Consider the following 15,609-nt stretch of genomic DNA (forward strand, 5'->3'; position numbering starts at 1 on the left):
ACGAGGAGCAAGCCAATCGTGACATGACAAGCACTAGTTGAAAAATTAAGGTTGGGCACTGGTGGGAGGATGATATACAACAGGCCCCAGTGCATCCTATATAAAGAAAGCTTAAACATACACATCAACATCATGCAAGCTGCTAAAGGGACCGATTGGCAGATACTGGCCTTTTGTTATGGCCCTGCTACTGGCTTTGGATTAATCCCTTTAGGGTGAGTGAAAGTGAAAGGGGTACAAAGGAGGGCTTCTGCTGGAAAAAAAAAGCAAGACACATTTAATGCAGTTTATAACTAGGCATTTATTGCCATGAGATTTAAGGGTGACAACATTCTATATTGCGCAAATAAAAATATACATCTTAAAAAGTTGCCAAAACTTATGTACATCCAAGATCTAGCTACATCTAGCGAGAATGATAAAATAAAATTGAAGTTTTGAGTTCCCCTCTGCAAAAAAAAAAATATAAAAAAAAATATTGCCATTGACAATCACTTAAAAATTTATAAAACGGTTTTTTAAAGTTTCATTACCAATTTGTCCCATGATTACCTAAAATTTTACATTCAAGAGCTAAAAACCCAGTAACACTAAAATTGGTTGTTTCAAAATAAAGGATTTCCTTTAAAATTTGCCAAGATTGTGTTTCTTTAGAGACCTAAAAGTGCAATTGCATAAAAATAATAAAATATGTAAAATCTTAAACCCTAATGTAGGCTGCCAAGCTGACACTTTCATAGATTTGAGAGGCATAGCTTGCATAAGCACATTCATAAACAAAACCCTTCATGGCATCCATGTATAGCTGGTGACCAGAATGCAGGTACAGCCAGATTAATCTGGTTAAGTGGGCTCCCACTGTATCTCCATGTAGACTCTCTGAAAAGACAAAAGAACTTATTGGCATTGCAATTTCTGACAATGTTTTATACATGGCAGGAACCAAACTACAAAAGGGGTGAGCTCTTTTTAAGCAATAAGTACAGGGCATCCACAATATTGCCTTCACCACCCTAACCAGTTTGACCAAGGGATTGGGAAAACACTACATTCGGTAATGTTACACTTTCTCTACTATGTTGACTAGTATTTAGGAGTGGGGCTACAAGCAGCTGTGGCAAATAGGGTCAATGTACAAGACATAGGAAGAGAAAGTCTTAGGGGTCATTTATCTTTATTTTTCTTCCTTTGGGACATTTTTTGGTGCATTGCAAATTTTGCACCTTTTTACAACATTTTGAAATATCCACTGGACATTTGCTTTTCATCAGCAAGAAATGTTGCAAATCACATTTCAAATTGTCTAATATTTGCGACACTTTGGCACCAAAAACTCCAGACTAAACCATACTTAAACATTTCTTATAAATGTTTCAAGTCATTTCTTTCCATTTTTAAGATCTGAAAACCATTTTCACACAAGGAAAAAGGGAGATTGATAACGGACGGAAATTGATAAGTAGACAAAGCAAAAATGAAAAAGCAGATAAGATAAAATGAACACCTTAGCGAGTTAAGTACATAGGATAGTGTATAATATGCACATGATAAATCTCCCCTACCTTTGTTCATATAGAGGCCTGCTGATTTATCCAGAAGGTGGCTGCTCTGGCGGTCAACAATATACCAGCTTCTACCTGGTTTAAGGTGAACATTGGCATGCTCTAATTAGGGCATAAGAACGGGGCAGGAGAACCCCTTGCCTGCACACTGCCATTTTCACACCGCTCCATGACCATGAAGCGGAGAGGAAAAGTAATCAGAATTACTGTTTGGGAGGTATTTGTCATTTCAGGGCCTTAACATAATTGTGATAGTCAACTGTAAAAATAGTGTGCTTGATAGACGACTAAATGACTAATGATGGTGGTGCATCATGCTTTGGGCAGATTGAACTGTAAATATTGCTGTATTATATAGATGGTACCAAGATAGATTTGAATTTTATTTGGCAGACCATTAAGTTACCTTCACAGATCTTTGTGTCATATTCCAACAACCGGAAGAGACTTTCTGGAAGAAGACTGCTCACCCAGAGGTTCTCATCTTGACGGATCCAGTTGTGTATTAGTTGTTTTCTAAACAGGAAGCCTTTAATTTGCTCTAGATATATAAAATCTCCAGTGGCCATGAACATCCTTGAGCAAAAAAAAAGATACATTTTAAAAGTATGATTGTCAACTGATCCTAGGTTAGAACATACGGTTACTTCATATATGCAAGTGTAAAAAAAAAAAAAAAAAAGTGTTTGGATGAGAGATCAGCGAGCAGTGTTCCATCATTACATTTACAAAGACAGCAATATTCCAGCTTGAAACAAAGTTAGAAATGCAAGCCTTCAAAGATATGAGTATAGGGTCCCTCAGACCACATGCAGAAATCCTGATTGCCATACCTGTAAGATGGTAAGACATCAATTATCTTCCAGTTTACATAATTGCCAGCAATTTTCTCAAGATTGCAGATTCTTGACATCTGGACTTTAGCAGCTATCCAAAACTGATCATGATCAACCATGGAGAAATGCAATTCATGTTTTAGCATACGGTAAACTCCATCTAGTGCATCCTTGTAGACCTTTAAAGACAAAAGTTTAACATTGCCTATGTGACAAACGCAAGGTACCATCTATAACAGTGGTGGCGAACCTATGGAACGGGTGCCAGAGGCAGCACTCTGAGCCCTTTCTGTGGGCACCCGTGCCATCACCCAAGCACAACAGGCAGAACTCAAAGAATCTTCCTGCAGTTCTAAGTAACTTTAAAGATGCTGCTTTCAGTCATATATTTAAGTGATACTTTACTACTTGGGTATGTAGGAAGAGGGAGAATGAGTAGACAGGGACGAATTATCTTTGGAGGACCTTCTGCTGGCCCCACAATTCTCTGTGCACAGAGGGACACTGGCAAGAAGCTAAAATGATGCAAATTTTCCATCTTGTCCTCAGGCGCCAATATGATCGAACGTTGTTGAAGAACAGGGAGCGATAAGTTACCGCTTTAATTTTTGGTTGGCACCTCGCAATAAATATTGGGTTGCAGTTTGGGCACTCGGCTGCTAATAGGTTCGCCATCACTGATCTATAACATGCAAATAGTCCTTATGTGTACATAAGATGTAAATTACACACACACCGGTAATTGGATTTCCCCTTTAGCCTCCACAGCGGCACCACAAGGAAACAAGGACTGGAACCCTTTAAAAGTGGCCCCTCACCTCTTACCAGTTTAGTTTCCTTAATCTGGGTTCAAGCGCATCAGTTTTTACTTGAAGTTAAGTAATTTGTACAGACAAAGCAACATAATTTTCTTCGGAAGAACAAGCCAACATCAGAATTTTACATCCATATAACATGGCAGGACAAACTGCCGCTGCGAAGGTTATAAGGGAAATGTAGCAAGTGTAATTTCCATCTTTCCCCTACGCCTCCACAGGAGTATTTCTCTGGTATATGTAGCTGATAACACCAGAGCCAAAGTCATAACTAATAAACAGTGGCTACAGCCAACTTATAATGGCAGAAGAATGTACTAGGGATAGCCCATGTAGCAGCCCTACAAATCTGTTCTAGGGAAGCTGAGGCCTGTTCTGCCCAAGAAGCTGCAACGGCCAGTGCAGAATGGGCTTTGAGTCCTTCCAGGACTGGAAGCTCTGCGATCTCATAACAGGAGGCAATAGTGTTACTGATCCATCTGGCTATTGTCACTGTCAAAGACATGGGGGGGGGGGGTGATTTTACAAATTGTGATTCCCCTTTGAAAACAGTGTGATGCCTATTTTGTGCTGGTCGCCCTTTTCTGTCTTAAGTTATGACATATTTTCTGTGTTTGCCCACTTCACCTATATTTTTGTCAGAAACTAATGTCTGTCTATGCTCCTAGCCCACAGATCCCATGATGCCTTGTGTTCTCTCAAACTAACCTAGCATTAAATCTATTTAGTTTTTCACAAGTGAATCCACTGAACGGTGCACACACAGGATGTATATGGTGACAGCCTGGCAGCATCCATCACATGGAGGAGGGGGGAACATTTAAAGAGTGGAAGAAATCCAAGTATACCAGTTACATGACGTCTATAGCCTGTGCTGTTTGAGCATTAAGGATTAATAGATTATCTGCTCAGAGCTGAGACTGGGATGGAGAGAACAGGGGAGATCTTGTTCCTCATCATTCTGTGCAAAAGACAGCTGCATTTACAGTGCTTCGCAGCCATACCTGCTGGCATTGGTTGTGATGGACTCCGAGCTACTTTCTTCCACCAACAAAAGTACACTGACTTTGGCCAAAAAAGTGACAGTTCCACATCTGCCCCAGCTGGATAAGAAATGCAGTTTTTGGGTGGGAGATTGAGCCCATCTAACCACTGCAATTCTTACTGTTAAGAATCCTAGAATCTTCATTACCTCTGCAAGTAGTCTTTGGTCTGGAAAGACAGAAATCTGACCCATTAAAGCAGCAATTTTTCTCTTCTAGTAGGAAAGACATTTTTGTAGTGTAGGATTCCCAGAACACTTTCCTCTGATGGATCCAAGTTGAACGTTTACCCAATTTATAAGCCATCCTAATTGAGAGAGTCTTAAACTTTGCCTAGATTATCCTGAAGCATAGATTCTCTAAGAGCCAAGACCAGTAGGTCATCCAAGTATGGAACTATATGGAGCCTTTGAGATTTAAGGCAGAAACCCCTTCGCCATTACCTTGGTAAATACCCTAAACGCAGAGGTAATACGCAATACACAAAAGGTATTGCTTGAAAGTGATAATGGTGAAGCACCCATTTTATATAAAGAGCAAATCGTAGATCCCTCCAAGTATCTGGATTGGGATGTAGAAGTAGGCAGGACATTATTCTTCAAAGGAAGTTCTTGTGGATTGGTAGTCTCCATCTTGAACTTCCTGTTTAAAATTAAAATTGCTCCAAAACGAGCCATTTGGCTTCCTTACCAAAAGTAGAGGAATAATAATACCCTTTTCCTTGCTGCAGGGATGGCACTGATATCAGGACTTTTTACACAAAGCATAACACTTCTGATTCCAATCCGGATTGGTTTAGGTGATCCCTTAGTATTCAACTCCCTCCCTCTGACATGGTTCTTGATTATAACCTGTGATTGTTCTCGATAAGGGCCTTTACCCATGGGGGATGAAGATAAATTGGCCCAGGCAGGGGAGAACCACCTACCCTTCCCCTCACAGGAAGTCTGGCACATTGGTCAGTGCGTCCTTTGTCAGACTGGGGGTTGAAAAGTAAACCATTTCCTCTGCCTCTTAAGTTCTATGTGCCCTACTCTGCCCTCAAGACAGGCGGTGCTGGAAATACTTAGGCTCCATAGGAAACCCCTTTCTGTCTCATGCCTTCTCCAGTAGGTCATCCAGATCTCTCCCAAACAGCCCATCCCCTCACAAGTTGTGTACATTATCCTATTTTTGGAACAGACTTCCCCGCTAGTTTTAACCATATCCTCCTGGCTGCATTCCACAGGGCTGCTGCTCTGGCTGACTAATGGGTCCGCTGAAGCACAAAATTTGTTGCTAGTTTCAAGACTGGAAGGGATGCCAGGAGTTCTTTTGGCATACACGATACCAGATTATTATCTAATTGTTCAAGCCCGACTCAAAGTATACAAGCTGTAGGTGGCAGCAATATTCAGCCGCAGCATAGCCATTGAGTTTTCCCAGGATTTCTTCAGGAGGCCATCTGCTTTCTTATCCATTGGGTCTTTCAATAATCCCAAGTCTTCAAAAGGCGAAGAGCTCTTATACATTTTTGCTATTGGGGCATCTTTTGGCACTATCCCAAAGGACTGAATCCTATTTAGCGAAGGGATACTTCAAGTTTATTGATACTCCTGCATCCTTTTTTGGATCCTTCCAATCCTTCAGAGCTTCCATGTTCTTGTATATCAGAAATACTGACTCACAAATCTTGAATAGATAGGGTTTCTTTAATTTCTCCCAACCCCATAGTAGCCATCAGGGATTTCAACAAGGAATTTATGTCCTCCAGAGTACAGAACGGTTTACCCAGTCCATCAGAAATCTATCCTACCTCTTCAACAGCCACATGAGGTGGTACCGGCATGCGAATAAGTGGGGTTCTGGAAATAGAAGGTTGTGGCTCAGTAACAGACAGCAGTTTCTTCACCATATCAGTTAGCCATGCTAGACATTAGGGAGAGGGAGTCTTCATTAACCACCTCAGTACAGATAGTCCCCTAATTAACACCCAACACCTAGATGTTGGCAATTTACTGTACTTTAGCCTGGGGATACTATAAACAGCTATAACAGTTATCCAAGGTGCCCATAATTAAGCTTTGTTAATCCTGGTTCTGCTGACAATAAAACATTTTTAAAATCCTATTGTCAGAAAAAAAAAAAAAAAAAAAAAAAAAAAATTGGCTGGGGACTGCCTGTACATTTTATTTTCTCCATAGCAGTTTCTTGTATGATGAAAACCCCAAGGGATAGGAAGAACACACACTAAAGTTTCCAGTTTTTTTATAAAAAGAACACAAGTAGGAATGCTCTGTGCCCTCCCACTCCACTGGCTGCTGCGCCCCTTGACACCCACAAGGCATGGAGGTATTGTAGCTTCAAATTCTCCCATCATGAATAGGTCAAGCAATACCTTCTTTTGTTTGAATCGTCCCCATTTACGTCCCAAAATCCAAGCCAAGAGAGACTTGCACATTGAAAAGTAGTTCTCCACTGACTTAATACCTAAAGGAAAAAAAAAAAAAAAAATGTTCAAAGTGGTTAAGTGTTATGGACATGGTGATACGCTTTTGTGCTACAGGAATTTTTAAAGCTATCCAAAAGCCCATTTCCCTTAAATAGGACATTCACTAGTGTTCAATAGAACCCTATTAAAGTACAGAGTGGGTTGTCTTCATAGTATAAAAGAAAAAGTTAGACATGGTATTTAGTGTGGGAGGGGGAGGGATTTCTAATTCACCAATCACATTTACAGAAAACCCATTGCAACCAAAACCAGTTAACATATTTAGTTGCAATACATGTTTAATAAGTACATGTCATCCTCTTAACTCTACACAGCAGATCTGTGTCCTCACAAAGCCCTCCCAAATGTAGAACTGTAAAGCAACAGTTAGCTCTAGTCAATATAATCTACTACTTTTAAGAATCTATGAAATAGCATCCTGTCTATAAAAAGCACATTTGATTACAATTTAATAGGTGAGGGCATAGTGGAGTGGTTTAAGTATGATGGCAGTTAATGGGGGTAGGGCAGCTCTAACCAACATTTCAGTTTTCATGATGTACATGAGTCATTCCAGATGTTCACCTATATTTTCATCTCCGTTAGCCAGCTTTCCATTCCAGAAGTCTTCTGTTATGCAATGAAGAGATGCTAGATACTTGACATCACAGTTCATAGAACCCCAACATGATACTTTCTTCTTATCAAATCTCTGCCACCACAAATAAATCCTCTGTAGTTGCTTGGCACAAGACTTGGAAAGTCCAAAAAGCCAATAGGAAAATAGCCACTGGAAACGGTTTGTGCTGTATTGGCAGTAAAGCCATTCTAGATCTTCATGACCTGTTTAAAGAGAAATTCACAAATCTGAATGTATGGAAAGGAGTTTTTGTAGTTTACCGTCCAGAAACTTATGAAGCAACACTTAGAATAAATAGGGTGGAAGAGTCTACACAGTGGCACATTTGTGCCTATATGCTCAACAATAGTAAACTTCCTGTTGCAAGATGCATGAAATTTTAAGTTAAGGCAGCATGACCACAAAAGAAGTCTCGAACAGTTAAAGTAAAAAATAGTGTTCAGTAGCTTATTTAGGGTTAAGAAATCCAACAGGAAAGATTGATAGAAGAGTCTTTAGGGAAAGACCACTTATGCCTAAAAGAGGACAATTCGGATTGGTTCCAGTAAGCAAATACAAGTTGTATACTGGGTTTGGAAGATTTAATCTTCCAAAAAAAAAAAAAACTCCTAAGAAAAAACCCACACACTGCACAAAATTGTAAGGGAGGTTGCCAGTTTAGCACAGGTTAACCAAAAAGAGCAACAAGGGAACTCATGAGGAATCCGGGCCCACAATACATATATTTTGTGATTCGCACCATTTGGAAAAAGAAACTTTGAATGCTGCTTGAAAATGACGCTGGTGGAGATGAGTACCATGGGCCTGACTAGGAAACAATCCCATTAGAAACCATCAACAAATGCCACCCAGATAGATGGAGATATACTCGGGCTCAGAGGTCGCACTAACATTTTTCCAGAAGGGTAAAAATACTCCTCTCACCATTTTGGAGGAGTATTTTTACCCGAAGAAGAGTATGAAAATTTCGGTAAAACACTGCACACACACACAGCACGCACAACACCACACCGCACGCACAACACTACACTCACACAGCCTTGCTCTTAAGTCCTGTCGCCGGGACAGCCCCGCTGTCCACATGTCTCCTCTGTGGCCGGTGCTCTAACTCCGGGTCTCTCCGGCACGCCCCTTAGTCACGTGCCCCGCTGAGCGACCGGCGCGCGCTGTGTTTGCGCTAGTGACATTCCCCTCTTTTGCAGCGCGCGCTGAACCGCTCAGCCTGCACGTTACACGGAATAATTGCCAAGCGTAACTTTACGCATGGCAATTATTTTGGGGGGTAATGGCGCCTCATCACGCATCTATGACGCGTGGTGAGGCGTCAATGCGACCTCTGCTCGGGCTACAGTAAATAAATTAAGCCAGGAGGGAATATTCTAGCACGACTTCTCAGCCCATACATCAGACAAAGTCAAGGGGGTGGCAGAGCTCCATTCAAGCTACTTTAACTTCTTCCTTGACAATCAGCTTCCACCCAGTGTCACTGACTACATGGCATGGATGAGCATAAGACCCATTAGCAAGAAATCTGCCCATTGCTTGTACTTGCTTCCACCCAATATACAGTACTAGCACACTTAAAGCTGGCCACGGACATACAGGGACAGCCACAAACAGGTGCACCACACATGAGCTGGAATGCAAAGAGGATTTGATGATGTCAGGCTGAGGGGCAGAGTCAAGAAGGAAGGGGGGGGGGGGGGAAATCTGTTATCCTGTCAAGCTCCAAGTTTAATGCCCAATTTATCACAGGAGAAATAACTTACTTACACTCAGAGCTCATTTTTTGAAGTACATGTGACTGCACATTTGAGTATGCCCCATGATGCACAAGTGCCAAGTTGCGCAACTCCTTCCATTCATATTTGTACGTAGAGTCATGCATGTCGTCTAAAGCCTCATCTGTAACTAGTACATCAATGAAACATAAGGGATAAAACAAAAATTTGTTATAAAGAGTAATAGCCAAGCAACACCCATAAACCAGTGCAAGTGAAATCAGCAACAAACCAGCCAGTGTATAGCCAGCTTTTGTCTAACTTGCCAATTAAAATACTCTTTCCAGAACTAACCTTTATGTTTTTCGTCAAGGAGACCTTTAGTTATCCCCCATATTTCTTCAATTTCATGATCAGGTAGTTTGATGGGAGGAAGTGGAACTATTTCTTCTAGTGTGAGCCACTGCAGCCAATATTTTTTGGGAGGGAATCCAGAAAAAAACAAGTCCTGTAATTGTCTGTTATAAGGCAGAGTTCGGTACAGCTTCCCCCACATGTACATGAGCTTAAAAGCTTCTTTAGGGGCACAGTCACCACAGCCAGTCCTAAAACCAGAGCCAAAAGCAACCTGAAAGGAGAAAAAAAAAAAAAGTCAGAGGTATTCTTCCTGTGGGCATATGCAAGGTAATCCTAAAGCAAGTCGGACTTCAAGTAGGTTGCTTCGGCTTTCTTCAGCAAGGAGGACAGGACTTGAGCATACTGTAGCAGTGTTATATGGCTACTGAAGGTCTGATGGGACCTTATAAGAAAGACCTATCAAAAATTAGCTACAGAACACTCCTATGTCAATTTGCTTCAATGAATCAGTGCACATAGGTTTGTCTTCAGCTTTTAAAGGGGCATTTTCATCTGAACATTTACATTTCAGTTAAAGAAGTGTCCCTGTGTGAAGATCTTTACCCATGAATGTTGTCCCTTCGTAACCAAGCAGAACCAGGGCCGCATCTGCCATGAGGAGAGATTAAGCTCTCGACTCCACAGCTGTCCTTTGGTAATGAATCCAGTTGGTCAGGTAGGGCTCAACAGCACATGCATGGCCACTGCCAACAATGTGCAAGGGTGATCGTATCCAATGACAGCCATCTCGTTTCTAATGGCCAACATGACCACATTTATGGAAAATTAATTACTGGACAGAATTAGGCTACAGTTGCATCTAATTTTTTTGATGGCAAGAGTGTCCATTGACATGTTATGGGGGACGGATTCCATTCCCAACCTCTACTGAATATTGATGAGCAGGGTATCAAGGGAATTACATATGCTGACAAGGAGGCGCCTGTTAGAATTTAAAATTGCAAAACCCCCTGGGAATTGAAGGAAGATGTTGGCACAAAAGTTTAAGAGTGCTTATTCCTTGAACTTACAGATACTTAGTAATTATAAAACCACATCTATAGTCTACATTACAGTGTAAGTAGGAAACTCACCAGTTAAGATAGCCCTCTGGTGACAGGTTCCCTTTAATACCAGGGCAAAAGCCCTCTGAGAAACCCTAAGGGTGATGCCACACATGGCGTTTTGAACCCGTTTTTAGTCTGTTTTTAAGCAGTCAGTCCAAAAATGCATGCGTTAAAAACACGTCACATGTCTTTTTAACTGACTGCTTTAAACTGGACCAAAAACGGGTTCAAAACACCAAGTGTGGCATCACCCTCAGGAGCCATGTAGATTGAAAACATGTAGTTTTAGCCCCTAGTACTATGTATTTTTACCCACCTACCACACCCCCATGGCATGAAGGTTGTGCAGTGCCTGTTAAAAATTGCAAAGAACTTGCGATTCTTCACTGCTTCTACACCAGAAAACTGGTGTAGAAGCAGTGATAAGTCTCCCCCATAATACTGCTGCAGGCCTGAGAGATCCATGCATAACACATTACAAAGCATATATGGCAAGTATGTTGTATAGACACATAGTTGCAATAGAAACATAAGTGAAATACTTTCCTGCAAATATGCCCAATTAGGAGTTTAAAGGGGTTGTACCATCTAAGCAAGTTAGGTTAAATGTTACTTCATGAGGCCTCCTATAAGCAGGCACAATAATCAGACCACCGGGGAGGAGATTTACTATTTATGGATGCTGTATACCTGGGGACCCCAGTAAGGGGATTATAGAGATGGACGAGGCTTCATTTACAGGTGGCTACTGGATTGCATTTTGAAACTGAATTTTGGTCCTATCACACATGCTTCCCAGCTGGCCATCACTGAGGAGCTACAGCATACAATACTTGCGCTTCTTGTTCTCAGTTGCATGCGCGTCAGTGTAATTACACATGAGGCCCACCTAAAACTGCTATGAAACTAAGCTTTTAGTTTGTGTCACTGAAATTAATTCCATGGGCCACTGATCATAGAACTTAGTCCATTTGACATAAAATTGAGGATTAGTAATAAAATTCATAAAGAGTATCAGCTGCAGAAGCCACAAGCCCAGGAGGGATTCCACACAGTTTATATCCGATAACTTACATCACATGGAGACACCCCAATATGCAACAGTGATTGACTGGCCCCAAAATCCCCTGACCTGGCATAGTACATGATGAAATACACAGCCACCCAGCTTCTACCCACCCTGCAGTGCTTGGCCCACAGGCTGTCTGTATTGCTGACCCGGTACAATGTGCTGCAGACCCGGCTCACACTGAGCAGGGAGAAAGGGTCGAGGAGATCCAAAATGAGCAGCAGGATTTCATCACACATGTCCAGCAGCCGCCGGCAGGGGGCGCTCGTGATGCCGTTTTCTCCTTCCTCCTCCCAGTACTGCGCCTCGGCGAGCGGCGCCATTAAACTGGCGGGAATCTCCTGATACTGCCCGGCACTCGCCTCACCTTCCATCCCTACTAACCAGCTCCTACCTGCAACCAACCTCTCCTGTGCACTTATATAGTGCAGGACGCCATCAGCCCTGCCCGAGGGAGGGTTGTTATTAGTGTGAACTGCCCCACCTAGTAATGAGGTGCTGCTGTGACTCCAGCAAGGGCCAGGGAAGTGTGAGGGATGGGGATGAGAACATGCTGCATGCAGGGCGCTAGTAAATGGGTTGGGAGGATGTATTCTCATTATGGTCATATTAGAGTAGATTTAATAGTGGAGAATGGCCCCACACTCCATTTCTAGAAGACCAGAGTTTGGTCATATATTGATAAAGTAAACTATGACGTGATAAAAATTTTTCTGTGTTGCCTAGGCCAAGTTCACACTGAGGCACCAATCACAAGAAGGCGTTTACATTTGGGGAGATTCATCAAAATTGTCTGAGAGCAATACTGTTCTAGTTGCGTGTGGCAACGATTCATGAGCTCAGCGAGAAAATAAAAGCTGAGCACTGATTGGTTGCCATGAGCAACTAGAACAGTTTCGCTCTCAGGGCACATTCACATGATGCGTCGCGTTTTTGACGCATTCCACTGGCTTTAGCCTTCGTTACATGATAAGGTTACATTGTGTTTTAGCAGATGCACTGGAAACACAATGTAACCTTGTAACAATGTAAGCTTGTAATCAAGGCTAAAGCCAGTGGAATGCGCCATAAACTGACGCACAGCGCATCGTGTGAATGCGATCTCAGACACTTTTCAAAAATCTCACCCATGTGCTTTGAAACGCAATACAAAGCCTGAGAGGAGATTTGCCTAATTACATTGCTGTTAACATATGCGTTAACAAAAAGCAGCCTTTAACACAATGTTGACATGAGTAAAAAGTGACCAAAAGAGCAATGTAGTATGATATTAGAACATGACCAAATTAAGAAATATTTTTGCTTGTACAAAAGGTTTTGATTTATTTAACATCTATAAAAACATATTAATAAAATATAAATTTGGTGATCGTACCAACCCATGGAATAAACTGAAGGTGTCCTTTGGAACAAAAAGTGAAAGGCGTAAATACAGAGCCGACAAGAAAATGGCGCAAATGTGTTTTTTGTCAATTTCACCACATTTGGTTTTTTTTCCCCCTGCTACCTAGTACACAGCATGGACTATTAAATACCGTCACTAGAAAGTACAATTTGTTACACAGAAAACAAGCCATCACACAGCTCTGCACATGGAAAAGAAAACAGACGAAATAGGGCAAGGTGTTTTAAGTTCAAATCTTTCACGAAAAAATTGCATTTTCTGACACCTTTTACTTGTGGACATTTGAGCTTATGGAGATGTGTAAGGTGTCATGTTTTGTAGGATATGCTCACATTTTCATTGATATCATTTTGGGATAACATCACTTTTTATTCACATTTTTGCCTGGATTTGAATGTGTTGTAGATTGGTCAGTTTTGACTCTCCACATGCACCACCACTTTCATAAACAAAGTGTAAAATTCATGCTTCGGCTCCTTGCGTCTTCCCAGTTTTGGTGTTATGACCAAATGTATTCTTTTGGTTGACTATTCTGGTGAAGCTGTGACTGTATCGGTTGTGGTGCAAATTTGCATATGCATATTCACATAGAGGTTAGCTTCCAGTGGAGCTAACCTGCTGTACTATGAAGTCCTCATTAATAATGGACATGCTGCACATACTAGAGTATGTACCTCGCAACTCTTGGGCTCCTAAACCACACCTTTTGTCCCGTTCATTGCCCAAAACTTATAATATTGACCTTCATGGCCGCCACATAGTATAATGCCCCCTTCCTGTGACCAACCCCCCTAAGGACTTTCTGTATATAATATTCCTATCAACATATAATGCTTCTTTTTTAATTTTATCCTTCCTTACTTTTGTTCCCCCATGTTTACTTATCTCCCCATACTTATAATGCCCTAGCTTTATGAACTCATGCTCTCTCTTATCTCCTCATATTGTGGCCCTTCTCTTCCTCCCCTTCCCATTGTGGCCCTCCACTCCCTTCATATTGTGGACACTGCCTTATATCCCCATCATATTATGGCCTTCTATTCTCCATCCCCCTCATATTGTGGCCTCCCACCCTTCATTCCTCTTATATTGTGGCCTCTGCCTCTCCTTCCATATCATATTGTGCCCTCTTGTCCTCCACCCCCTATCATATTGTGGGCTCCTGTCCTCCATCCTCATATTGTGGGCTCCTGTCCTCATATTGCGGCCTCTTATCCTCCCTCATATTGTGGCCTCCTGTCCCTTATCCTCCCATATAGTGTGGCCTCTTGTCCTGCATCCTCCTCAAATCATGGTCTCATATCCTCCATCCTGCCTCATATTGTGGACCCTGTACTCCATTCCCCTCATACTGTGGCTCCTCTCTTCCTCCATCCCCCTTATATTGTAGCCCCTGTCCTCCATTCCCCTCATACTGTGGCCCCTCTTCTCCTCCATCCCTCTCATATTGTGGACCCTCTCCTCCTCCTATTGCTGGTATTAAACAAAAATAAATGTTATTACTTACCTTTCCATCAATCCCCCTAAGCAGTCCTGCTTCTCTTCTGATGCCAGGGCTTGGATGTGGGGGCGGGGCCAAGCAGGGGAGAAGCTTCATCCATACTTCTCTACTAAAGAGCAGAATTAGACGTGTAGAGGCAGCAGGATCTGATCCCGCCTCCTGGTCCGGAAACCTTGGCTGTTCTTTATTCTTCCCACCACTGGAAGTCTTCTTCTACAAGCTCTCTTCCCTAACTGCTAGACACTAGACACTGGGACTGTTCTCTTTATATACTTTGTATTTCAGCCCAAACAGTTACAAAGCCTTCTCCCATGGACTTACATTGAGTCCCCATAAAATTCTATGGCAGAAAGTTTTTAAAGTGGTAAACAACTTTTCAGACAGGACAGTACCTGTCATTCTAAATGTCAGGCTGTCTGCTTTTCTGGTAAACAAGCAAAACTATTTCCTTTATATATCTGTGGAAGATTACTAGCTTCTCTTTAGTTAGAAATGTACATAGTCAGTGTTTATTAACCCTTTCTACAGGTCTATGCAAATACAGTACTAATAAACAGAATGTATATAACAAAACACTTTAGATTAATGCAAGTTAACTTGATGTCAAATAAAGTAAGAAGTGCTGACTTTGTATATAGGAAATATTAAAATGTCCAAAGTTCCATTCTCTTCTGATCCAGGGCACCATACTCTCTCCGATGCACAGTGAGACTTGCATGAGCCTTCAGTAATGAACAAAATCATCCATTCTTCATAAAGTGTTTATTATAATTTTATAACAATTTACAGGCGTTACATTGCCACAGTCAGTCCATTTAGGTGCATGCAAATATCAAAAAACAGAGAAGGGGTTGTTTTATTAATACAGGACCTGTATGGTTGTCACTTTTGGTTCAGATTTCCACATTACAGCAAGAAGAGTGTGCTTTTTGTTTTAAAGGCGAAGTTCTGTAGTTTTACATATGTAAAGAATTAGCACAGATGATAAGTAAACTAACAAGAAATAACAACATGAAACATTAATTATAAACATTACATAACCTGTTTGTCATGTCATGTTCAAAATGTGTCATTATTTACTAAA

At 41.5% G+C, this 15,609-nt stretch overlaps 1 protein-coding gene across 2 annotated transcripts; it reads right to left on the reverse strand.

Moving 5' to 3' along the window:
- Positions 1 to 287: 287 nt before the first annotated feature.
- Positions 288 to 12,025, reverse strand: LOC140121715 (uncharacterized). Of its 2 annotated transcripts, XM_072141695.1 has the most exons (8): positions 11,730 to 12,025; positions 9,442 to 9,715; positions 9,140 to 9,277; positions 7,312 to 7,569; positions 6,634 to 6,725; positions 2,396 to 2,577; positions 1,969 to 2,138; positions 288 to 879 (listed from the first exon to the last, which is right to left on the reverse strand). In XM_072141695.1, exons 1-8 carry the CDS (start codon positions 11,991 to 11,993, stop codon positions 701 to 703), a joined length of 1,557 nt encoding a protein of 518 aa, XP_071997796.1. In that variant the 5' UTR covers positions 11,994 to 12,025; the 3' UTR covers positions 288 to 700. The 2 variants fall into 2 exon arrangements, with proteins under 2 accessions (XP_071997796.1, XP_071997797.1); XM_072141696.1 differs by lacking the exon at positions 9,140 to 9,277.
- Positions 12,026 to 15,609: the final 3,584 nt, after the last annotated feature.

Source organism: Engystomops pustulosus, chromosome 3, assembly GCF_040894005.1.
Source record: "Engystomops pustulosus chromosome 3, aEngPut4.maternal, whole genome shotgun sequence".
Taxonomy (NCBI): Eukaryota; Metazoa; Chordata; class Amphibia; order Anura; family Leptodactylidae; genus Engystomops; species Engystomops pustulosus.

What these genes read in the sequence shown, in the direction of transcription:
- LOC140121715 (XM_072141695.1), bottom strand. Translation starts at nt 11,993, where the DNA reads ATGGAAGGTGAGGCGAGTGCCGGGCAGTATCAGGAGATTCCCGCCAGT. An exon ending in CCTTGACGAAAAACATAAAG is followed by an intron (nt 9,278 to 9,441) that starts GTTAGTTCTGGA and finishes TTGATGTACTAG; the next exon opens with TTACAGATGAGGCTTTAGAC. An exon ending in TGACACAAAGATCTGTGAAG is followed by an intron (nt 880 to 1,968) that starts GTAACTTAATGG and finishes TTGTCTTTTCAG; the next exon opens with AGAGTCTACATGGAGATACA.